The sequence below is a fragment of the Anser brachyrhynchus genome (assembly GCF_964034855.1).
Source record: "Anser brachyrhynchus genome assembly, chromosome: 1".
NCBI lineage: Eukaryota > Metazoa > Chordata > Aves > Anseriformes > Anatidae > Anser > Anser brachyrhynchus.
The window spans coordinates 64,386,590-64,412,660 of NC_137694.1; the positions used below are offsets into that span (position 1 = coordinate 64,386,590).

A 26,071-nucleotide genomic window follows, 5' to 3' on the forward strand; every position below is an offset into this window, starting at 1 on the left:
TAGGGCTTGTGCAGAGTCGCAAGAACAGCTCTGCCTGCAAATTCCTGGTGCTTGGTGTGCAAGCAGCACTTGACATGTTGTTGGGGAGAAAACCACCACCACAACGCTGGGTCTGCTGGGTGTGCAACTCCCCATCCCCGTGCTCCTCAAGGTAACAAATCCCCTTGCTTATCCTGCAGTGACAAGTGGTTCCCAGAAAGGTGGTGAGCTGCCAGCCCACAGAAGTCCTTCCAGATATTAGGATTACACAGCATGAGAAACATCGATGGAGCTTGTCCTTAGACCTGTGCCAGCATGAGTGAATAATAATAGCTTTTAAGACGTGAGCCCTGTATTTCCCTCTGTATTTAGTTAGAGGTCAGTGGCTAAACTCCACAGTCTGAGCCACAACAGGGTGATGGATTTGTCCTTCGAAATCCTGCTTTCCTTGTGGGCAGCTGCGCTGAGCAGGTTCCTCTGAGTAATGCTACATGCGAAGCAGGGAGGACAACACAGCGTGCTGTCTGTGCTGAGAGCTGACACATTTGTCACACTTGTATATTCATAGTCCTCTAGCTGATGTCCGGAAGATTAGTGCTCTTGCCTTACTACGCAAGTTCTTGTTCCCCAGGGCTCTGCACCACAGCAAACCTGTAGTGTGCATGGAGGTGGTGGCTGGTGGGATGGAAATGGGGGCAGTGGGGCTAGGGATTGCTTGGGCCTGGGAGGCCAGGGTAGGCTTGTCTGCCCTGAGCAGAGAAGACTTGCACCCTGCCTGTGTAAGCCCTTGAAATGGACTCTTCCCCTACCTATGGGCTTCAGATGCTTGGAAAGGTAAACACAAAGGCCTCGGAGTTGAATTTTGCCACCTGCATGGGCTGTCAAAATTGATTTTTGCCTAAACAGCTGAGCTGACCCTCTTCTGAGCACAGCACAGAGCCAAGAGAGCTATCAAAAAAATACTTGGCAGAGGCTTTAGTTCCTCTTAGCAGCACATTACTAACCTGGATGTTCTTCTTTGAAGGTGATTCTCGTTTTGTATTTCCGCCTCTGGATAATGGGAGGATCCATGCCAATGTTTTCAGAACAGGACAATCCAGCTTCATTCTCACCCTATCTGCTGACGAGGTACAACACCACTAATCAAACTAAAGTTTTCAAAACTGTTGTCATGGCATTATTTTTTCCTTGCACTAAAATGTTTTACAGATGGTAAATGAGAAGGCTTGTTTTGTTGTCTCAACTTAATTACTTCTCCTTATTGCTCTGTTTAGAATAGAAAACAATCAGTGTTATTTGAACCCCAAAGCGTGCTCCAGTTCCTGTAGAGTTATGTTACATCCTTCCTTACTGAAAATTCTGGATTTATTTTTATGCAAAGCCCCAAGCGTATAGTTTAGTTGACTGAGCATGGGACTGGAAAGCCCAGTGATTGAGGCCTAAATGTTAAAACTGTCTGCTCCTGAGGTATGGGATGCAAGCATTTAGAGTTTTAGCTTCAGCTGCAGTTTGTGTAAAAGGGGATGACTGTATGTGTTGGTGAAATACGTGTGACTGATCAGGACTGTGGAGGTGGAAAGCGGGATCCTGGTGGCGTATGGTACTGCCCTACTGGTACACAGTCGTGGCTGAGCATAGGATGGGCTGCCATGTGTAATAAAAACAATGAACTTGAAATTTGTGTTAACAGGTTTGTATTCTGTTATCACCACTTTTTTTTTTTTTTCTAAATATACATAAGTACCTAAACTTGACACAAAATGATTTTTTTTTCCTTGCCAGGGACCTGCTGTGTGGTTAGGTGGGCTGATGCCACATCCTTCTGTCTCTGCTGGACCCGACCTGCAGGGCGGTAGCTGCTGCTATTTAGCTCTTCCCCCAGACCTAGCCAGACCAGTGATCCAAGAAAGTGTTGGGAAGTTGGCTTCCTCTTAAGACAGAGCCACGTGCATAACTGATTGTAGTGGTTTGCTACTAAACTGGGGAAAGACTCTTTGGAGGCTTCTGGAGGAAATTCCTGATGTCTTAAATGAAACAGGAATGGTCCTTTTCTGTCATTTTCTGGCTTCATTGGCTCCTAATTCCAGCAGCAGAATTGCAGCTGAGACACAGGTTAAGATCAAGAAATTCTTATTCAACATCTGCTGCAGAGTCAGGCTGGATCTCATTTGGGAGACCTTTATGATAATGTGACAACAGCTCCTATTACCATCAAGGCTAAAAGTGCTTCCAGGAAGCAAGTTGTCTGATTTGGAAAGCTCTGATCTGTTCACAGCATTTCTGGCAGAGTCATTAATACCAGACTCTGTGCTGCACAGTGTGAAGGTTTTGCTGCTGTCCCTTTTTGATATGTTTATGCTAAGATGGGGGTCATCAAGTCGAAGTGATCCTGGGATGATTCCAATTACTTATTTTGTGCTGCAAATGTCTTTCGTGTGTTTGTCTCTGTATATCATACAATGGGGAAGGTTTTTAAACCCCAAAGCTAAGCTTCTTGGGGTATGAAACAGCGACTGTTTTTATTAACAGCCTTGTGCAGGACAAGTGAGAGTGCTGCTGGCTGACCTCTGCACTGGCCCCAGCAGCAGCCCTGGCCTCACCTGCAGTCCAGCAACCTGTCTGCTCCAAACATTATGAAAAGTCACTACAGAAACCCTTCCAAGTGAAAACTATTATTGTTTCTCTGGAGGGATTCTAAAGCCCTGCAGTTAGCCTGGCTCTTCCATGTCTGCTGAGCTTGATCCTAACCCTCACTTTAGCCAACTTACTTAGGAACCTGTATCTTCCATCCAGAAAACCCATCCCTGGCATTCAGCTTAGGTGCAGGAAAGAAGGAAGCTGAAGAGAAAAGATTGCCTTTAATGCCTCATATTTCAACAGGGTAGAAATAAGAGGTGTTGTTAGAACAGTAAAATGCTTGAGGGTGGATTTGGAGGTGATAAAACTTGCTGGCCCTGGTGTTAGGGGTGACGTTAGCTTAGGGTCTAGGGCATCAATGCTTGAGGATATTCAAGATAGGTGTTGGTATGAGTGGTCACTTGCCTGGCTGGTGGGTGTCCTGTCACATAAGAGTTTTTTTGTTATGGTCCAGCCTTGCAGAAGCTGCTGAGCAGTGCGTGATCCTCAGTTGTGGACACCAGCAGCAACAGGATATGGGAAACTGGTTTGAGAAGTTTTAGTGAGGCTTTGAAGGCAGTAATTAGCTCATAGCACTGAACGTAAAGCCAGGATGTTATTTGCAGTTTGGGGTGAGTTGCAAGGGTAGGGGAGTTAGGTTTGGTATCGAGATTTGCAGCAGCTCTGAGGCTGGATGGAGTGTGGTAATTGAGGTATATAGTATGAGGCCAAGTGGCTTCAAGTCCACCTGTGACTGGAGACCTAGAATGTTACTTGATAAAAAAGACAAAGCCCATGAAGCCAAAAGCAAGGCCAGCGTTGAGGTGGCTGCTAATGCCTGAAGTACAGCTGAAATAAGAGTTAGTGGCTCAGGCAGCAGAGGAGTTGTAACTCTGACAGTCAGACAGCACAAATGGGGGTTTCTGCTTGCAAGCACAAGTCTTCATTTGCACTGAGCTGGAAATGTGGTTACTGTGCATGCCTTGCCAGGGTAAATGTTATGGTTTTCAGCAGGACTGAAAGTTATGTTAAGGCTTTGCCAAGTCTCTAGGGCTAGGAAGAAGGCTGATGACAACAAATGGAATAAAAAACCACAATAGTTTGGAAATGTGTGGCAGTCGTTGTGAAATATATGAGGTTAGATCTGGAGTTGGGGTCTTGCCTGGCATAGGATGAACCCCAATGAGTGTTATTAACTCTTGCAAGGTTTCTGCATTACTGTTGGGCTGTAAGGGTATGGTTTGTCCCAAAGCTGTCAAGGATTATTAGAGAGTGGCAAAGAGTAGGGGTAGATGTTAGTTATGGTTGGGTTTCAAAATGTGTTTGCTAATGAGGTCAGATTTTTTCAGCCCATACAATGCTTGTAATGTAAATTAGATGACCGAGGCTATGAAGGAGGTCTCTATATCTGTGATTGTGTAGAGGAGGGGAGCATACAGAAATTAAAGTATATGAAAAAAATCTTAAGAGGATAACAGGTTCAAAACAAGCCAAGGACGTGGCTTGCAACAGATAACTGATCTGGGGAGCTTGTTCTGTAGAATGCTGTGTGTGTGCTTAAAGTTTATGCAGGATCAAAGAGGGTTTTTTGGTCTTTAAAAAAAAAAAAAAAAAGCAAAACAAGAAAACAAACAAAAAAGATATCCAGGCTACTAAATATGCAGAAACCACATCTAATCTGTTAGCTAGAAACTGGGAAAAAAAAGTACCATCTTATCCTTTTCTTATATGCTTTACTAGGCATTAATTTTTGGACACTGCTGGATAGAGGGTCTTGGTTTGGACACACTGTGTGGAGCAGTTTGGCCCTAGAACATGACCATATGTAGTGTTTAACCTGTATTCAATCTTGGATGGTGTCGACAGAGACTATACTAATGTAGACAGAGAATTGATCAACTATTTGGAAGAAGAAACATGGTGAAATAGTGACAGTTTTTCAATCTTAAAAAAAACACTGTTTAGTATGTTCACTGAATTACAGTCTTTAGAAGTACACATGAATGGGGATTCAAATAAACTCTTTGCAAGTCAGAAAATGAATACTTCCATCCCTGAAAGGTGCTGGATTTTCTAATATTCCCAAATACCGTAAAACTTCCAGTGAGATAAATGAAAGCCATGTTCGCTCCAGTGTGTTGCTTGGCAAGGGTGATATGAGAAGAAATCTGTCCATCGCTCCCTCTCTCAGCTGAGGCAGAAATGAAAGTGTTGGGAATCCCACTGTTCCTAAGCACTGCCATTAAAGCGTGTCCATACAATCTTGTCTGCTACAGAAAATAAGTAGCTTCTCCAGTGACCTATCCTAGAGAATACAGATTTCCAGTCACTGCGACTTGTGGCATCCCAATATCTGCAATGGGAAAGCTGTTGTGATACAAAAACGAATCCTAAACCTCTGTTACAAAATTCTTGCTTGAATTAGATGCAAGTTGAGGAAGAAAGCAATTAGAAAGGTTTGGAGAGCTACCCAGCTTTGTGCAGTGTGCTGAAGTGCAGTTAGGGTATTAGCAGGGTGTTGACTGGTGAGCTGTCACGCTTCAGACGTTTTGCACAACATTTCTTTATTCCCCCATTCTTGAGGGGAAAGAAGTAGGAGGCCTCCGAATAAACAGATTGTGTTACTAACACCGTGGTAAGACAAGGAAAAAAGCCCATTGTACAGCATGCCTTAAGGTGTGTGAAACATTAAATGCTGCCAGTAATTGCAAACTAAGAAACTGTATTTCTTTCTAACTGCATCTTTGTAAGTCAAGTTATATTAACTTCTTCTGGCATCAGCCTCGTGTTATCCCTTGGCTGATCACTCTGGTCATGAAGCAGTCCGCTTTGTGTTGTTGCATTAAATAGCTAACACATTTCTGCCTTGATGACATTGTCCTCTGGTTGAACTGTTCTCTCTGTAAGCTGACTTTCTGCTTTTCTTTGGTGTTTCAGTCAGGTAAATGAGAATTCAGCCCTGCAGAAAGCTGAAGAAATGCTTATAAAAATTTTTATCTATAGATTGTAAGAAATGGCACATACGCCTTTTCATATGGATTTGTGACTGTTTTTGGAGCAATGCATTTAATCATTGTGGTTGCAACTTCCAAGGGGACGAATTGCAGAGAAGCACGTGGCAGACCTGTGCTGGAGATGTGGGTCTCTGTGCCAGCCACTTCTACCAAGGCAATAAAGTGTAGTAACTCCTCTGGTATGCGATTTGCACTGACCTTAGGCTGGGAGTTGGCATTCAAAATGGACCCCTGCAATATATCAGCCTTTAATTAGCCAGGTTTGGATGTGCTTCCTGAGTGGAAAAGGTCTGCCTGTTTAGTCAGGACTTTCTTCTGTGTGCCCGAAGGTGCTTAACTTCTTCAGCCCTATGTACTGTCTCTCTGTGGGGCCCACAGAATTGGGGCCCACATCTGTACTAAAAGGAAAACAGCAATGTCTGTCAGAATTGCCATCAGGTCCACCCAGGGCCAGGCAGTCCATATTGTTAAATGTAAAATGTTGTTATTGTTATTATGCTAGGAGGGTGTGTGGGGGGGAGCCTGTTAGGAAGATGACGCTATAGAGCAAAGGCCAACCTACAGTACCGTTATGTTCCCGGAGGAACCTGCTTTCCCAGAGTCATGTGAAAGATTTGAGCATCTCCTAGTGAAGTTTTCTTGGTTTAATGAACAAATGCAGGTGTAGGTAGTGCTTTTCTGGAAGTCAGCTGGAGAGGCATTTTTTGTGGGCCATGGTACTTGCTGACGTACTGGTTCCACCACAAGCCTTCCCTGCTGAAAGCTGGTGTTTGGAGCAGCAGGGTGCAGCTGAAGCAGAGGCCATCAACCCCTGTAGGCAATGCATTTTATTCTTCAAAACATGCTAACGAATGAAGGCTACACCACAGCCTCTGAGGCAAAGCAGTGTGCTCTGGGTGGCCCTTTCACTCCTGCCTGCGTAGGGTAGGGGGAGGTGATGCTCTGGGGTACAACAACCATTTCCAGAAGTGTTATCACAGCGACTTTTATAACCTCTGGGTTTTTAATTTCCTGAGGATCAGCAACTGGCATCTCAGCTTCTGCCCAGGGGACCTTCCATCCCTGCTGCCTCAGTGGGCCTTTTCGGGAGCAGGCCGGGAAGCTCCGGGCGAGGGGTGGCTGGGGGTGAGCTGAGCTGAGCACAGTGTTTGATCACAGGGCATGCTTCTCTCACAGCACACAGGCCTGCGGAGAGGAAGAAAAGTACGAGATCAGTACCAGGTTTTCCAGTATTGCGAGTCTGACAGCAGGCTTGGGTTTCACAGGATATGCACAGGCTCTTTGAAAGTCTTCCCTCTTGAAGAATTTGACATATTTTAGATTCTTAGCCACAGAGCTGAAACAACTGCTAGAGCCATTCACCGGATCAGAGCTCTTCTGGCAGTGCCCCCCTGTGCCCCTGCTGCATGCCAGCCCACCTTCCAGGGAGTTACCTTGCTCTCCATCAAGCTGCAGCAGTCTTTTGGTACTCCTCTGCTCCTGTCCTCTACTACTGACAGCTCTTTTCCCCTAGATGTGAAAGTTTTGATGAAAGGGTCTGCACAAGCACTTTCCCTATTCTGAGTATTTTCTGCCTAGCTGATGTTTGGATTTGGATGTTAAATTGGAATTAGTCTCTCTCTTGTTTGTGTATTCTCACTCCACTGTCACAGGATGTGCTGGATAGACACAGCATGATATTTTTCTTCTAAGGCTATGAAAAGAAAATGTTTAGGCTGACAACGTACAGATCAGTAAAATAAACTCATGTGGGAAGGTATGATTTAACTGCCAGCTCCCCAGGGAAAGCACAAATACATACAATTTTAAGACAACACCTTTAAATAACACCACCTGGTTATAATTGCAACCACATGTGTCCTGGGAGGACATTGTTGTGAAGTGGCTCATCAAGCACATTTGGCTTTAGGGCTTTGTAGTGGATGAAGAGAGCCTGGAGCTAGAGTCACTTCAGCTGTTAATGCAAGTGAGAAGCTCTTTTCCCTAATAAAGGCATTCTTCTCACCATTACATGAAGTGAAAGCTCCCTGAGTAGCTGGCAACAGGCAGTCTGCCTTCAGAGAAGACCGTTAACATCATCAGGGATTTCTGAAAAGACAACAGTCTTCTTCCTGCTTCTGAGACCCCCCACCCGTTTACATACAACTCCTTCTTTTCCAAAGTACCAGTTTAGTGCATTTCTGGTACCCATCTTCTAGATAGGTCCATCTTTTTCGCAAGCAGGAGAATATTTTTTGCCCTTGCCTTGATAAAATCCTTAGTGCAGTAAAGCCTTACGTTTGTGGGCGTATACCCCACTGGTTTTGTGGGGGAAAGGTGGACCCATCTTATTTGTTGGGGATGTGATGCGTTGTCCCAGAAGTGGACAGGCTGTGGGTTGCACCACTGTGTGCACCTAGAACAAATAGTTTCACTGGCCCTCACTTTTCCATGCAGCCTTGGTAGGGCACGGTCTGAGTCTTGTGATTACTCAGTTTTGAAAAGAAATCTATAATCATTCCCTGGGAACTGGGGAAAAAATCTTAAAATGCTCCAAAATCAGATAGCAAATGAAACTCCTCATAAATTTCTATAACTATATATATATATATTTTAAGCTAGTTTCACAATCTTCATGTGCTCAGATCGTCTGGGTTTGGCAGAGCTGAGACTAGAGCTTTTCCAAGCTCGTTAGTCTCTATTACAGCAAAGGGTAACAGACAATCCCTGAAGTATTTTTATGTTGTATTGTTTATGGCTTTAAGTAGCACCCTTTATTTTCATTTTTTTGCAGTAGAAGCAATCAGGTGAGATAGTTGTTTTCTGCAATGGGTTCTAGATGTGAGTCATCCTGTATTTGTCTTAAATAAGGCATGCAACGGTACACTTATACTAAAAAATTTAGAACTAAACAAACTGGATTGCCATGACAACACCTGCTACCTACAGAAGTTTTGTTTTTCTGAATGTGCCAGAGATTATGAGAAGGGAAAAGAAACACTTGACACCTGCTGAAACTTGGATTTCCAGGTTCAGTTTGCAAATAAAAAATGACTCTGCTGTAATGCAAATGTTGTTAACCAGCCTGGGGGAAAACTGGTTGCCAATTAAGAGGCAGATTCTTCCAATCACATCACTAGTAATACTCTGCCTTGTCTGAGATTAGCTGATGAGAGGGAGATGTTATAGGCAGGGATTTTTCTCCCCTGGAATTCCGAGAGACATGAACAGCAATATAGAGAAGATCATTAATTTAAAATGTAATTCACTTAGTCAACTAATTAAAAGAAAATACTTTTGTTGCCATTTGCAGGTAGGCCTCTGAAACATAATTTGCTCCTGGAATCGTTCCACGAATCTTCAAGTACTCAGAATTTGCAAATTATCTCCTTGCCATGCCAGCTTTGGAGAGAATGTTCTTCAAACATTTCTCGGGCATCCAGCTTTCTCCTTAGTGTCGTGATACAAGAGCCACACAGATACGGAAAACTACCACGTGCTTTTGAGATCCACAAGTAAAAGCAGCACGGAGTTGTCACTATCTATTATTAGCATCTTGTTATTTTTCTGTTACTAGGACCTAGAATAGCGATAGTTTCTACTGCTTTATTTTGTACAGCCATCAATCTCATTCTAGGACAGTTTGCCAAAGCTGAAAGCATATCCAAACTTTTACTTGGATCAGAGCTCACTTGAGACTTTCTTGCGGCTTAAAAAGTCCTGCTAAAGTCAGGCAGCAGCCTCCTGGGACTTGCTTTCTATGTCTGCTTTTGGCACGTGCAAGTTCAGGGAGAGTTCAGGCTTGACAATGAGAGACCGGGCCAAGGATTCTCTAGTACAACTTCTGGAGATGTGAACCAGTTGACTGTGCAAAGGCAGCAGTGACTGTCACAGGCTTTGAAATAGTTCACTGCTCTTGGCAGAGTGTATTTAGGATGCTAATTATTGCCATAATGGAACAGAGCAGTTGTCCATCTCCTTTGGGAGCTGCCTCTGGCAGTGAGCTGTGCACGTGGCTTTTGAAGAAGGTGAAAACCCTGTAAGCACAGAGAAAAGGAGACTTGTTTATAAACCTCTCCTGGTCAGTGCACGTCTCAGAGTCTGTCCTCTCATCTCCCACAGTAGTGTGACCTAACCTTCCATCAGAAATGCTTTAACATACTCTAATCTGGCTACCCTGAATTCCTTTTAAAATTTGTTAAACTGACTCAATTTGTTACGGCAGCAAACTGCTTATTTCTTCTGTGCTGCACAACGATTTATCAGTTCATGTCTTACCAGGGAAGATGCAGAAAAGTGTCTAGTCTGTCTTTAGCTGAAATGCTAAAGCTTGCACGGATCCAAAATATCTTGTCTTTTTTTCCTGCCTAGAATCACAGAATGGTTGAGGTTGGAAGAGACCTCAGGGTCCATCTGGTCCAAGCCCCTGCTCCAGCAGGGCCACCCAGAGCAGGTTGCCCAGGACCGCGTCCAGGTGGCTTTTGAAGGTCTCCAAGGAGGGAGGCTCCACAGCCTCTCTAGAGAACCTGTGCCAGCTCTCCGCCACCCGCACAGCACAGAAGGGCTGCCTGGTGTTCAGAGGGAGCCTCCTGTGTTCCAGTTTGTGCCCATTGCCTCTTGTCCTGGCACTGGCCACCACTGAAAAGAGCCTGGCTCCATCCTCTTTGCACCTTCTCTTCAGGTATTTGTAGACATTGGTGAGATTGCCCCTGAGCCTGCTCTGCTCCAGGCTGAACAGGCTGAGCATCTCACAGGAGAGGTGCTCCTGTCCCCTGCTCATCTTGGTGGCCCTTCACTGTACTCTTCCCGGTATGTCCATGTCTCTCTTGTACTGGAGGGCCCAGAACTGGACATAGCACCCAAGGTGCAGCTTCACCAATGTTAAGCAGAGAGGAAGGGTCACCTCTCTTGACCTGCTGCCAGTACTTCACCTAATGCAGCCGGGAATATCATTAGCTTTCTGAGCAGCAACAGCACGTTGCCAGCTCATGTTCAGTTGGTGTCCACCAGGACCCCCAGGCCCTTTTCTGCCAAGCTGCTCTCCAGCTGGGCTGTCCCCAGCACGTCCTTGTGCCCGGGGCTGTTCGTCCCCAGGTGCAGTACTCTGCACTTCTCCTTGTTGGACTTGATGAGATCCTGGCCAGCCCACCTCTCCAGCCTGTCAGGGTCCCTCCGGATGTCCGCACGGCTCTCTGGTGAATCAGCCAGTCCCCTCAGTTTTGTGTCAGCAGCAAATTTAATGAGGGTCTGCATTGTCCATATCGTTAATGAAGATGTTAAGACTGGAGCCAGTACTGACCCTTGGGGTACTCAGCTCATTACTGGCCTCCAAGTCGACTCCCCACGGCTGCCCACTACCCTCCGGGTCTGGCTGTTCAGCCAGTTTTCAATCCACCTCACTGTCTAAAAGCCTGGTCTGTGTAAGCAGGAGAAGGTTTGCAGTGTGTTGTGGTTCGTTAAACAACGTCCATGGATGTTTTGGTGCTTATTGAGAACGGTAACATGCAGGGCTTAGAAGGACAGTTATTCCAAAAACTTGGTTGAAGTACAAACCTAACTCAGTGCTTCTGAAAATCCTAAAATATACACTTGTAACAATATTATATGCCGTGACATTATTCAGATTGGTATAAATGGATACGCATTTTAGTTTAAAGCTAGGAATGGATCTCGGTTTGGCTTTTAAGTAGCTGTAAATAGATACTGGCAACCTTTTCCGAGCTGTCGCTGTATTAAGAGCGATGCACAGCTCTGCTGTTTTCCAGCTGAGCAGAGGTGTGGGAGCACCGCGTATAACTTCACTACGAGCACCCCGGTGTGAGCAAGCTGCACCAGGTTTTGTGTTGCTGGGTTTCTCAGTAATGCAGGCCAGAAGAGATTGGCTTGTTAATTAAAAAAAAAAGACTTTTTTGTTTCTTCAGAAATCGTGAACAATCAAAATTTGAAGATTTTGGGTAGAATTATATTGCTTTTTTTGAGGGATGCTTTCTTAAATAGAAACTGGCCTTTTAATCACTGTTGCTGTTAAGTGAGAAAATGCATTTTCTCTCACTTTTTTCCCTGTTTACTACTTCAGGGAGGAAAATGGCGGAAGGGAAGAGAAATGTGCCAAGTGGTTGAAACCCTTAAAGATATGGGGATACATCATTTTCCATCAGAATTGTGAAATGAGAATGATTTGGGGGGAAATGGGAATGTGCCTTTTCCACTGTTTACAATGAAACATTATTCCAACCATTTAACCTTCCCAGCTTTTGAGTTACTGTGCAGCTGGAGATGTTTGGTTTTTTGGATGAGAAGAAAACTGATATCCTAACTGTTTGTGGTTATTTCAAAATGTTTTCACAAAAATGTAGGCCGGTTTCATCCCCAGGTCTTGGCCCAATACCCATCTGGGAAATTCCATCCTGCCTGCCTGAAGTCACATTTAGCCTCAATATCTTACCTCTCCTGCCACAAATATATTATAATGCTGTAACTGTTGTTGTAAAGGCTGCGTTTTGACCCCAAAGGGGCAGGTTTTGAAGTGGCAAGTGAAGCAATTCTCTGGCTCTACATCTCTTGGGGATCCTTTGTTATCATTTTAATAAACTTGCTAAGGTACCATGGCAACTGGGTGTGATAACAACAGCTAAAGCAGGCGGCTCAGATGGAAGAAATCCTATGCAGGATAAAATATTCTATCTTTCTTTTGTTTTTTCTTTTATTTCGTATGTGCCTTTTTTTTGTGTGCTGTGTACAATGTGGACTTTTCCCTTTTCAAACGAAGGAAGGGTTTGTCTATTCAAAGGCTCTTGCAGTTCTGCTTGGTAGACTTCATGATTACTGCAATAATCTCCAGCCTCAAATGTATTTGAACTTCTGTAAATGTGGTTTGAGGGAGAGGCTTTTTTGGGCAAGTAGGTGCCAAAAAGAAAAAGGCTGGGGGGAGAGGGGATGTTTTATTATTTATTTATTTTTCTTTAACCAGGTCGCACCCATGCTGTTCGTGCTCAGACCTCTGAAAGCCCTGCATACTTCCCATAGGGCAGTGTCCCCATTTCCATTCTCCATTATTTTCCTCTCTATAGAGAATACCAATTAATGAAGATTACAACAATTTAAAAGGCTCCCTACTTCTCCCTCACTTTTGTGGTTTTCACCAGTCCTGATAAACTCTAATGGGATGGGGGGATAAACACCCTGTGCCTCCTTTGCTCTCTCTATTCTCTCTGTGCCAGGATGCAAAGAGAGAAGGAGAGGTCTGACTTTAAATGCTCAATATTGTGCACATAGGTGGAATCCTAAATTGGAAGTTACGCCCAGGTAAAAGGATATTTGGAATTGCAGGAGTGATGCAATGTGCTGTGCAACAGATGGATACACCTATGTACCTGCTTAGTTATTATTCCTTTGTCGTTGAAGCTGGTAGCCAGTCAATACAAAGTACAACATTTGAGTGCAGTATGAAGATATGTGAAGTTTTCTGAAGGCTGATGCATGGAAAACACACAAATGTTATTGGTCTTAGGCTATTTCTTTAAACGGACTCTTGAAGTTGTGCCCACCTTCCAGTCCCCCCAGTCCCTCACCACATTAGCATGTCTTTATTGACAGAGAGGTATAAGGTTACCTGTGTATGCATAGCTATTTTTTTCCTCCTTCTGTCTAGTAAGTGGTAAATGCCAAAGTCTCAGTCTGTGTGAACTCAGCTCTGTTTTGGTATAAGGAAAATGTTTCATGGTGTTGGCAGCCATGCCCTGTATTACATTACCTGTTTTCTTTTGCAGGTTTCTAACTTACTCCTACCTTCTGGCCTTCAATGCGTGGCTTCTGCTGGCACCGATTACCCTGTGCTATGACTGGCAGGTCGGCAGTATCCCTCTGGTCGAGTCTGTCTGGGATGTGAGGAACTTGGCCACAGTCTTGCTGGTCGTGGTGCTAGTGTTACTCAGCCTACACTGCATTGCTGCATTCAAGGTAACACAGAAAAAGATGCAATACAGCATTTTGTTTAAAATCTTTTGTTTCCTAATCTTTAGATGAAGTGGTCACTAAGCACAAAATTTCCTCCCAAATAAATTGGATTGAGATGAAAAAACACACCACTACATAACTAAAGCAGGCAAGTTTAACATATGAAAATGCCCCTTTAGCTGAATATCTCAGTCTCTAATTGGTTTGATTTGAGGGCAAAACTTGGCCCAGAGCCCTGCCTTTGATTACTGTTAACGATCCAAACCTGCTGAAGTTGGTGAGAGTAGTCTCAGCCTTCCCCATAGACAGTAGGCTCTTTGCCACTTGACTCAAACAGGACTGGGGACCGTCATCTGCAGAGCCCTTTGAAAATGAAATCAATTATTGTAGCTGTACCTTTACTATGCTTGTAAAACCTAAATGTTGGATGCATCTTGATGAGAAGTAAGGGAATGCAGGAAGTTTGAAATGATCTGGAAAATGTTATTTAGCATAAATTATCTAGTTGGTAATCCAAGCTTCACGTTTCAGCATTTCAGATCCACTGTTATTGCAGAAATGAAAGTGGGGCATACCAGGCTTGTGAGGGGCAAGAGAACAGATATGGACTGACATGGAAGGGTGTCTTTGTAGGTTACATGGAGTAGCAAACTATTCCTTGTGCAGTTGTGTTGTGGCAGTTTCTTTAGGAAAGGTGTATATAATAATTTTTGAAATAGTACAAAATTTCTCCTCCTTAAATGTAAATGTACAACTCACTCAAAGACGTAGTAGAGGAGTGACAGGTTTTTAATACCTATGTCACGCTAAGCCATGCAGGTCATATATATGCTTCGGTCTACCCTACTAGTCTTCTCTGTGCTCCTGAGAGAAAATGAACCAAACAGATTGAGGCTGCAGTGTCATTAATTTAGATTATACATTGACAGGTGCTGTATGGGAAATATGGGAAAATACCCTGTTAGGTATTCACTAGTTCCACCTGCAGGTTTTATATCATCTTATATTCCTCCTGCTTTCATTACTCACTGTTAGAGATACCCAGAAATGTTTGTATTAGACCTAATCCTGTTCCCAGGGAAGTTAATGAGAAAATTCTCATTACCCCAGTACTGAACACTTCTGAAAAACCTTATTCCACATTCTTTGAAGTTTCAGTTGCTTTTTATTTCGTCTCCTGTTGTCAGAATTGGTACTGTGTACAAAATTAATGTCATTGGTTTGCTCGGAGAAGATCTTTCAGGATTATCCAAAGACATTTTGTGTTACATTAATGTGGGTAAAATGATAATCCAGAAGAATTCCTTTGGGTAACTAAATTGTGTGTCTTCTGTGAAAATGGAAAACAAAGTATTTCAAAAACACTCTGTGCATTAAATACCTAGATTTCACAACTTTTATTTTTTACTCCTGTGCTTTTTTTTTAAGGCAAAACAATTCAGTCTGGATTTAAGAATGCCACTGTTTGATTTGAAACTTCTATTTTTTTTTTGGTGAAGATAAGTTCACTGTTTTACTCTTAACCACCGCTAATGTTGCTTTAAGCAAAGTGAATTTCACTTTCCAGACATTCACTTGTTGGATGTCTTGAAATTCATTGTGTAGATTCCCATATGTTTGCTCTTGAAAACCCCAAACACTGAATGAATTAAATCCAAAGTGATTCACTTTCATGTTTAATGCGAGTAAAACTAGAATAATCGCATATTCTCAAAAAGTGCTCTGATCAGTCTCAACTTCCCAGCAAGCCCACTGTGAACATGGACCCTGGTAATGGTTCCTGAAAGTCAACTTGGACATGCTTCTCCCATCCTTAGGTATAATTAGAAGTAGCTGAAATATTCTGATTTTCAGAAAATCTAATTTTCTGAAGCTATTTTCTGTTTTATTTTTAGCAACACACAGAACAATCCGATTAGGATATTGCCATTAGGTGTTATGAAGTTAATTATGATGTACTGAGCAGGAAGAGACACTTTTCCTGGAAAAAAAAAAACACAACCCTGTTGGTTTTGGATACTCTCAGGAATGTCATCCACAGAGAGAAGAGGGAAGTTCAGGACACTTGAACTGCAGGCACAATTCATTATATTAGGCTCTTACAAAAGCTTCTTTCAAAATGCAACAGCAGTGGCTTTTAATATGACATCGATACCCCCAAGAGTTTCCTTCTGTCAAGCCCCTGACACTACTTCTCACTGTGTTGTAGTTGGTAGGTAGCATCACTGATTTTTCACATTTCATAAACTGTAAGAAGTCCTGGTTTCTGTTCGAAGCAAACACATTGCACTGTCTTAGCAGCCATTTTCTCTCCTTTTTCATTGAAAAGTCTAACCTGGAAGTAATAGCTTGCATTTTTCTAAGGAATGGTTTTACAGTGAACAGGCAAATAGTTTGTGTGCCTTTTCTTTGAGTGTGTAGGTGTGCATGGGTAAGAAAGGACAAAAACTCATTCTTTCTCATTGGCACTAATTCTTTCTGTGGCATGGAGGATGGAAATGCTAGAAGTTATTTTGGCAGAACTGAAGACACTTGTGCTATGAACACTGATTTCCAGTGGCAAGAGGTGGTGCGTGTATCCACAAAACAAGCTCGCAGGAGACTCGCAGAATATATTACATGGAATGTAATTAGAGAATGCATGTATTGGATTTCTGCCTGTGTTGCCATTGAATTTTAAACAGGGCTAATTTGTTGTTGACTTTCGTGATTAGGGTAATAACCCTTTTGGCATGTACGTGTGATGCTGATAAAGGACATCTAAGGCATGAAGCTTTCTTGTTCCGTTTCATTTTGTGAATGTTGTTATACCTCAGAAGGGGAAGAAACGGTGCAAGATTTCTACCCAGAAGTGCTTTGCTTGAAGCATGTCTGTTAATAAATTGGACAGGGTTTTTATGTTGAAAAAAATGCAGAAATGGAAGGGAGCTATCCAGTTTGTTATTGTTTGGAGTGAGAAACCTAGCTCCTCCTCCTTCTGTGTTTTCACTGTAGATCTCCTTACGTAATGAGGAAATTGCTTTAAAAATTTCTTTATTAATTCCTTGCATGTAATTTTTATTCACTGTGTAGTTTCATGTGGATAGTGCTACTCCCTCTTGCTTGTTGGCAAGGTGGAGGCTTGAGGGTGGAAAGAGCTTCCCTGTGAGCAGCTCCCAAGGAAGACTTGTTGCTCTGCAACAAGTTTAAATGCACAACCATCCTCTCATTCCTATCACAGGCGACAATTAATGACTGTCTTCAGGAGACCTGACAGGAGTAAAGAAAAGGCCTGCTCCTTGTCACACTTCCCACAGTCTCTGCTGTGGGAGTAAAGGACCTCGCTGTCATCTCTGGCCAAGATTTTTTCATAGTGACTAATGTGGAAAAGTTGCAGTCCATTGTTAAGCATCTCTGAAACCTTTTGAGACTTGATTTTTTGCCATGCAGATGCCCAGCATTCTCTGCAAATTGGTCTCTCTGTTTTAACCAAGGTGCCAAGAGTCATCAGTGGATTTTGACATCCTAGGTTCTGCTCAGTTCTTTGTTGTGAACTTCCTCAGCAGTCTGGCTGGGCGACGAGTAGCATAGTGGGAATATGACAAGGGCAGGGGACACTGTAGCAAGGGCTTGCATCCCAGAGATATAATAATAGTTGGAAAACAAAGATGAGTTTTGATTATTGTTCATTTTCAAAACCAGCCTCAGCTACAAGGAACGGACTCAGTGTGTTTTTCACCTTTGTGACTAGGTTGATTACAAAGGTGTCAGTGAAATGGCTGAGACACCAACTTGCTCTAGTTTCCCAGCAAGCCAGTTGGGAGGCCAAAGAAATAATCTGTCACAGAATCACAGAATATTCTGAGAATCACAGAATATATCCAATATATCCATATTATATCCATATAATCCAGAATATATCCAATATATCATCAGCTCCTAGCCCCACACATGACCACCCAGAAATCAGCCCATATCTCTGAAGGTGCTGTGCAGACACACACCTGATCTTATGGGGCAACTAAGTTCTGTGAACTAGTATTGCAGCTGTCAGGTACAGGAAAGAGCAGTACACTCCCGAAGTTGATAGGGCTAAGCAAGTACCCACCAGTCTTTTTTCTTGGAGTGGGGTGGAAGTCAGGGTCAAGGTCTTTTTTTGGAACCTTAACTAAATTTTCCAGGTTCCTTTCCATTTCCTGAACACGTGTTTTTCTAAGCTTCCTTTGCACGGTTTAAGCCAAGCAATTTTGTTTATATTTGAGATATTTATAAAAATTACGCATCATACATTGCCACGTACTTCAAATATGTAGTAGCAAAGAGAAAATATGAAATCTGAAATCATACAAAGTCTTTTCATAGTGGTGTTTTCTAGACCTGGATCTGAATGAGGAAACAACTGCAACTCCTTAAATTAAAAAACATTTATCACAAAGTCCCAGCGGTAACACAAAATAGTCACGGCTGTGGCTAAGGCCACTAACATACCCAAGGGCCCATAGCATTGCCTTTCTGTGCTGGAAGAAGCAGTAAGCACTTGGTGAACTCGAGAGGACACTTCTTGGCATATTGTCAGTATAACAATTATTTCTTTGACGTGTCATAATAATTCAGTGAGTGTGAAAGGGAGACCCTTCAGATGTTTGAAATGCCACTCTGCATGGCATTTTTAGGTCACTGCTTAATTAGTAGTGTGATTAAAATGCAGCTTGTCCTGTCGCTGTGGCCGTGAATGTATGTGCAGAGCACCTGATGGATCTGATTGCATTTAGGTACCGTGCCAGCACTCCTGGGAGAACAGCCCCAGGCAGGGGCAGCCACGGGAGGGCTGGTGGTGGGAACACTCAGGTGTTTATGACGGGTTAATTCACAGCAAAGCCATCTGGAAATGTAACTCAAAATTGTGGCTAATATACCTGACCAGTCTGGGGGAATTTATCGTGCCTCATACAGTTCGGGGCTTGTCTTGCCCTTGACCAGTGCTCCTGAGGTAGCTTGTGGGGGCTCACAGCACTTTCCCCTAGCTCAGCAGGAGCACACAGTGCTGTGCAACAGTTTGTTCACGTGTGAGGAGGGAGTGCTGCTTATGTTCCAAATCAATAATAAAAAATAATCTCTAGCATCCCCTAGGACATATCTTTTTAAAGAATGCGCTTTGCTGCTGTATATGACAGTGCTACATATGGCACAGGAAGTTAGGATTTTCAGTTTATAGTCATTGCATGCAACTGATACAAATATATATTATTTTTCTGTTCTTTTATATGCTACAGTTGGTTATTTTTTACTTCAGAGCTAATTTTAATTTTAAGGTAATGCTGCCTCTTTACGTTTCTCTGCATAGTGCTTCTTAGCCAAGACAAGGCATTTTATACCAAATTATTATGACTTTAATTCTTGCCATAATTGGCATCATATTGTCATTTATCTGGTGCTTTATATGTATGAATATCATCTAAGCATATTCCCGAGTCTCCTACAGAGTGTATTTCTTAGCTGTCAATGTTTAATAACATCAAGGAGGGGAACACATTTGTGTCTTCTCTTTGTGTGCATGCTTCTGTTGTTTTTGCTAGCACTCATTATGTGTATTCTCTCGTGCTATTTACTTTACCCTGCACTCCTGAGACCTTTGCCTGGTTTCCCAGGTTTGGCATTTCATTAATAAATCACAGCTTATGGACCTTTCTGGGGAACAGTAGCCTTTTATAATATTCTGCAGTAGTAACAGCACAGTTAGAAACTATGCCTTGCAAAATTCATATGCCACAACACTTGCAGAACAATACCTGCTTCAAAGACACTGCAAGGTGAATAAGGCTATTTATCGACTGAGTATATCTGACGAGCTGGAAACCACAGTAATTTCCATAAAAGGCCCATTTAAAATAAATCCTGCTTTCATTTTCCTGAGGGCCTACTTGAATTCCTTCCACATACAGAAGGTCAGGACTGATGTTCTTAATCCTTAGCAGTGAGGTTTTTCTGTGCTGCTTCTGTTGTTAATGTTTGCTTCGGGGAGAGAGTAATAAGCCAGAAAGACTCTGTTTGGTGAGGGCTGCAGGAAGGGGGGAGCCCCTTGAAGGAGCTCTGCTCGCCTCGCTGGCTGCCTTCCTGCTCCTTCGGATGCTGCGAGCGGATCAGCTGGGGATCGCTGGTGGGGCTGCAGACACACGAAAGCCTTCCCGGGGTGTTTGCAGCGCCAGCCAACGAACTCAAGCCAAAGAAGAAGCCTTCCTTAGCCTGTTTGTATGTGATTGCTGCCCTGCATTAAAAAAGAAAACACGGGAACTGCCAAAATACCTTTCGAGTCAGATTTTTCTTCTTGGTAGACGGTTGAAATAAAAGGTTCGGAGTGGGGTACTCTGAGTAAATACAGCCGTAGCTGAAGCAGCTCTGATTTTTCTCCCCATGAAGACATTCAGCATCTCACCAAATGGGCTCTTAACTCCCACAGGAGTCTGTCGCACTAGGCAGGTGCCTTTCATAGGGGTAGTTACTTCTGCTGTGCTCAGCTTATCAGCACTGGATTGCTGTATTTTCAGAGACAGTCTTTTTGTTTGCTACCGTGTTCTTCTTCTGGTTTGAGTTAGTATTTCAAGGCCCACTTAGAGCTGAATGGTTTTGGAGAGGCACGATAGCAGGGGTGAGAAGGAAAGGGTAGGTAGAATGAGGACCAAGAAATTCATAGCTGGGGGTGATAATGATGCTCGTTGCTCTTAGCTGTCTGAGCTAAGCATTAGGGAGCCAAACTCTTGTGCGATTTTAATAGGATCCTCTTGTTCAGTGTTACCTCTTTAAAGACAAACCCACCATGAACAGTGTCTTTTCCAAAGATCATGCTTGTACATACTGCAAGCAGTGTGCATGTGTTTAAATTGTAGCTTTTTTTTTTTTTTATTATCCATATAGTAAAGCAATCTGCAGTCACAGAATAAAAAGGAAGAGGAAAAAACAACCACAAGGTCAAAAGCATTTTTTCTAATTCCTAGAGCAATTGATTGACTTTTGTATTTCCTTTTTGGAATGTTCCACTTCTGTTCTAAGGATACGCGTGCTCCTGTATCCTGTTCAGATCGGCTTGTGATGTGGTATTAGGAGCTGCAGAGATTAGGGGCTGGGAAAAAGAGCATATTTCTTCAGGGAATTTTAGAAGGCTGGGTAAGAAATACTGTAAACACACAGCTGAATGCATGGGTAGCTGAGGTGTACAGAGGAAAAGAAAATAGTATCAAAATTTTATGTTAGGATGCAGAAATAAAAGATAAAATATTAATAGAATATAATTCTGTGCCCTGCTGTGGGTAATGGAATTGGAAAACGACTACTTTCTGCTTTTAATCCATAATTGAGAGCCTGATTTTCAGAGCTGCTGAACATCTACTGTTTCCACTGATGAAAATGGATTTTTTTTGGTACTTTCAACATTTCTGAAAAAATAAGCTCTGTTTTACCTAGTGGTAGAGACCAGAACTTGCTTCTTTCTGAAAACAGGAAGTGACTGATCTCACCAGGATAGTCTGAGATATATGTGCCAAGGATTTCTTTTCAGATAATCCCTGATTAGGGAGCCAGTGATGCTTCCAGAGGTTTTGAATCTGTTTCTGACTGGTTTCTGTTTGCCTGCGTACCAGCTCCTGAGCAGATACTCCTGCTACTGAACTGGAAAGTAGTTTTTGCTGCTGCTGCCAAATATTAGAAAAGGGATCAGCATGTCAGATGGTTAATAGTCAGCAGTGGTGGTCAAAACAGCATTGGAAACCTCCACGGCTTCGGACTATCAGTGAAGTATAAAATTTGTTTAATTCTAGTCAGTAGTAACTGTGGGTGATTTTATCAGAACTAGATGGTCACCAAGGAAAACTTGAGTTATTTTCGGAAGACAGTGACTTGCTAAGCCTGGCATTCATGCAGCTGGCACTACTGAAGATACCGATTTTCCGATCTTTTTAATTTTAATTTTTTGGATGAGGTGAAAGAATAAAAGTCCTGATAAATTGTGGTGATTACACAATTTGTGTCTCCTTTTTGTAGGAGCAAGTTGATTAAGCCCAGAGTCAGAGCCAATTTTGAAACTGGGCAGTTACCTTTGCCTTACCAAATGTTTGCATTTTTCAGACCATCTGTTGACACCTGACTTTTGGCACCGTTTGCTCAGGCAGCAGAGCAAAACAGTCACAGCTCCCCAGTGCCCTCCTGTTTGGCCACAGAAGATAGACGTACGTGTCCCATCCTGATTTCTGCTGGTGATCTAAAGAAAACCATGCTGATGGGACCTGGGGCACTGTACAGCTCTGTCATCACCTCTCGATCTGTGTCTGCATCAGAGAGGTGGGACTGGGGAGCACCCGGTGCTTGCTTCTGCTAGCTTTCCATCAACAGCCGCTTCTTCCTGTGGCAGAGTGAATCCCTAGGGTTGCTTCCTGATGAGCTAAAGTTTGCTTTTTATCACTTACGCATGAATGCACGGTGAATTTGACATGCTTTTACAGAATCCCTTTTATCTTTAATATTGCGTATGTGGAAGTGCAAGAGCAGGTGCTGTAGATCCTGACCTCATGCCGTGTGAGATGCTACCAGTGGCTTGCACAGGCTGGTAAGGTATCCCATTGCCGAGCTGCTCGTGGCTTCGTGAGTGACTGATACAACAGGAGCAGGTGAATTAAGTTTGAGTGCGGTCTGCACTAAGCACTTGCACAAATGGATTTTAGGAATAAGAATTCTTCTGAAGAATTATAATCCCGTCTGTGATCTGCAGATAGGCTTGGAGCTCCTTTGAATCTTTGTTTCATTTAATGGATAATGTGCTTACCTCCCAGGCCTGAAAGCGTCTGAAAATGTGCAGTAGCGTTTGTTGCTGTTACACAGCCGTGCACTACCAACTTTCCTGGATGCCAGCGTCTCTGCACTTGCAGCCAGATGTTCCAAGCATAACATCTCACTGGCTGCGACGGACCATCCAGAGCCCCCTGGCAGAGGGTGATTTATGCTTCTGGTAGGAAGGAAGTCTTTCCTCCATGGAGCTGTTGGGTCTAAATGGTGGAGAGGTGACGCTTGCCTCATTCTCAAAATAAGCTGTTAGAGGAAGAAATTAAACCCATTTGATTTCCACCTTCTCGTTGAACAGGCAAGCATGTATAGGCACTTTCAGAAACTCTTCAGGTTATAACAGAACTGAGTTTGCTTGGACTTGTTTGCCCAGCTGCTGTCTTCCCTGAGCCAGGAGGAAGGCTGTCCTTGCAGCTCTGCTCTTGGATGCCTCAGCTCTCGGAGGTGCCAGGGAGTGCGAACAGGAGTCTCACCATCACTCTGTAAGGCTTGATGGGTCTGGCACCTCAGACCGTGCCTTCTTAATGGGAAAGATAGGGAATTGCTTATGCAAGTCCATAGTTTATGACAGATATTTCAAAGCAGTCTGTGTACATCCTGTACTTGTACTTAGTGGGCTATGGCTCGCAGAAGACTTGCGATATAACAGTAGTAAAAAGATATTTATTTCTAGCTCAGGAATATGTCTTATGAGTAATACCGTGGAAGCTCTCTTTCAGTTGTAAACTCTAGACTTTCTTCCTTTCCTTCCAAATTGCCAAGGAAGCAATTTTTGAGATTTATTGCTATGTTGATGGTTTTTGACCTGGAAATGATTCTTTTCTGTTTTGTCTGAGATAGGGTGACGGCATTTTGTCTTCCATCTGGGAGAAGGCATGAATTCTTTAGTTCTTTGATAAGTGTATGAAAAGTAGCAGGGTTAAAAATTCCTCTTTATTGGTTTTGGTTACAGTATAATGAATGCCTAATTATAACTCCAGGTAGATGTGAATATGAAACCCCCCACCAAACAATATGATATAAGAAATGCTATTCTGTTTTAAAGTTAGTTGGTTTTTAACAAAAGGAATCATTCTAAGATTAATTCGAATGTGCCTTTTTTTTTCTTAGAGACCTGTGACAGGTAGGAAGGAAAGTCTAATATTTCCAGGAGAACGCACGATTTTTAAGATAGAAGGAATTGTCTCTCTGTAAAATGAATGAAGTGATCTGTAATTTCAGTCCTTTTTATTTTAAGGGAAAAAAGACAAGCAGAATTCCTTACCCCTTTAAAAGCTTTTACTATTGCTCTGGGCACTTGGAATATGTTGGCTCTGCCACCTTTAGCTCAGCTGTCTCATAAGTGGCTCAGATGACCAGAGTAATTAAACAGTAAGTCACCAACCAAATAATTTTGAAAAATGTAACAAGCTGCATGTTGTCTTTGTTGTTTCAACAAAACATGGAGGGCAATCTCCTATGGCTTGTGTTCGATGGAAGATCCTACTGCCAGGCCTCCCAGGCAGGGCACAGCAGCAGGGCATGTGTGTAAGCACACAAAGTGTGCTTACAAGTTTTGGAAAAGATAATGGGTGGGTGGAGGAGAGAAACCCAAACCCCGAGCTCTGGAGTGGCTGCGGGATGAGAGCCGCTGTGGGATGAGAGCCACAGTGGGATGTCTCGCCAGCGAGACCATGCGTAACACAAAACCAGCCAAAGCCTAGCTGGGGCCTTTTAGCCATGGTACAGTGAGGGGAACGTGTAGGGTGGGGATGGTAAGGGATGTAATGGGAATGGAAGTCACAGAACCAGTGGGTTTCATTTCTTTGTCTTGTGCATTTGTTTTAGAATAACAAAGACAACACATATTGTTTCCCCCTAAAACAAAAAATAACCGCTTTGTTATTTTGGCTGGGGTGCCATTTTGACACACGGGGCTAGAGCTAAACCATAGAAGGGTTTAAAAACACTGACCTTGTGTTCCTAAAATGGGAAAGTTTAAACGCAACCAAACAATGCTTAGCCCAGTGCCCTTAAACTTAAAGGCCTTCAAGGACCAGGTCTTAACAAAAGCCTCTGCCTGAACTGAATGCTTTAAAAAGGGTGCTGCCAGATATGTCTTGTTTCAGAAGGCAGTGGCGCCACAGAGGATTCTGCTTCTCCGCGAAGCTGTTGCACAGTGCTGCTTCCAGTCTCGGAGCCCTGCCGGAGGGACTGAGCTGGCAGCCTTCAATGACATTAGTCCAGAGCTGTGACTTGTTGTGCGAGAGAAAAGGCCCACAATACTGTTTTCTCCTTCAGTCTGGCCAATTCCCACATTTTCCTTTTTCGCATTGGATATGCAGGTTTTATTTGTCTTTCTCCAGCGTTCAGTTTCTTTTGCTTATCTGCAGCGCTGCAGCCTTGAGTAACACCGTGTCCTTCCCAGAGAGGTTAACTAGAGGTTGCTTCCCCAGTTATTGATTTAACAAACAACAACTGGGGAACTATTTGATAGCTGGCTCATTTTAGAGCAAGAGTGTGTCGTGGGGAACATTTTCTGCATTAGCCGTGCACACCCTCTGGCCCAACATACATTCTTGTGCCTCTGGGTCTTTGTTGTCAGACTCATGGGGTAGAGTGATGGCAGCACGTGGGCACCAAAATTAGGCCAGACAAGGTGGGAAGGGAAAGTAGTGTCAAGGGGCAGGAGAGGAATGGAATACATGTCCAGAGTTTTTTTGAGCTAGGACTGATAATTTGCTGCATTCAGAGTTGAGAAATAATTTTTAATCCATTCTTTTTTCTGTCCAATTCCATTGTAATTACAAGCCCAAATGATCATTACTGGGCACCTCTGCTCATCAGCTTTATGGATTGGTGTCAGTTTCAGCTCTGGGAATAATGTATTTTAGGTTTTGCTGTGACACCAGGAAGGCAGTAGTAACTGTGTTTTAAATGCACTGAAAAAGTAGACAAGAAGCAGGTAATTGTGGTGCTGCTTAAAGTGGGTATTAATAAAGGTGCCTGGAGAAATGAATTGTTTCTCTCCCTGCCTTGTGTTTCTTCTTCAATCCAGGGGAAGTCAGTGCATTTTTTTTGTGAACCAGCAGTTCACTAGGTGTAGAAAGACTCTCTGTTAAAGCAACATCAGGTCCTTTTTTACTCAGGGGTTTCCAAACACTCTACTTGGTGGGGCCCCAATGCTGAGGGAGAGAGTCTGTTGGTTCCCTTCATTCTTGGGGGCAAATGCTCAATGTGTAACGTCTTTGCAGTGCAGGACTGCTGATAGCTTTTTAGAAGTTGGTACTGGTTGAAAAGTTGCCTTCAGAAAGTGATTGTTTTCCTAAAACATTCTTCCAACTTAGTTTTCTCTCTGTGGCAAGTATATCTACATCATTCAGACTCAGTCTTGACTTTTATCTATGTGAAAGTCAATCTACGTTTTTTTTTCTCCTTCTAAATGGTCTCTGGTACCATTCATGCTTGTACAGTGCTATCTCTTTCTCAAAGAATGTTCACCTAACAGGCTGAACCTGGTAATGCAAACTGGTAAGTAAAGTCTGCGAGAAGGGTATTGCTGAGCGGTTGTGAGAAGTAACGTGCCGCTGGTGTGTTTGAGAAGCTATGAGGATACTGCTTGTCATTCTTGCTTGTGTGACAGCTGAGGCACCAACATGGTCCACCTCTGGACAACCTTGATAGCATTACACACTCCGAGAAGACATAATTTGAACCACCTAAACACAGTTCCTCTGGAC

General features: G+C 43.1%; 1 protein-coding gene across 3 annotated transcripts in view; it reads left to right on the forward strand.

Annotated features, from left to right (window-relative positions):
- Positions 1-26,071, forward strand: part of TMTC1 (transmembrane O-mannosyltransferase targeting cadherins 1) — a 153,205-nt gene that overhangs the window by 55,951 nt on the left and 71,183 nt on the right. For all 3 annotated transcript variants that reach the window (XM_080578839.1, XM_080578840.1, XM_080578841.1), the window contains 2 exons: positions 1,004-1,107; positions 13,358-13,547. In XM_080578839.1, the coding sequence (XP_080434965.1) occupies positions 1,004-1,107; positions 13,358-13,547 (294 nt within the window). The remainder of the gene's footprint in view (positions 1-1,003; positions 1,108-13,357; positions 13,548-26,071) is intronic.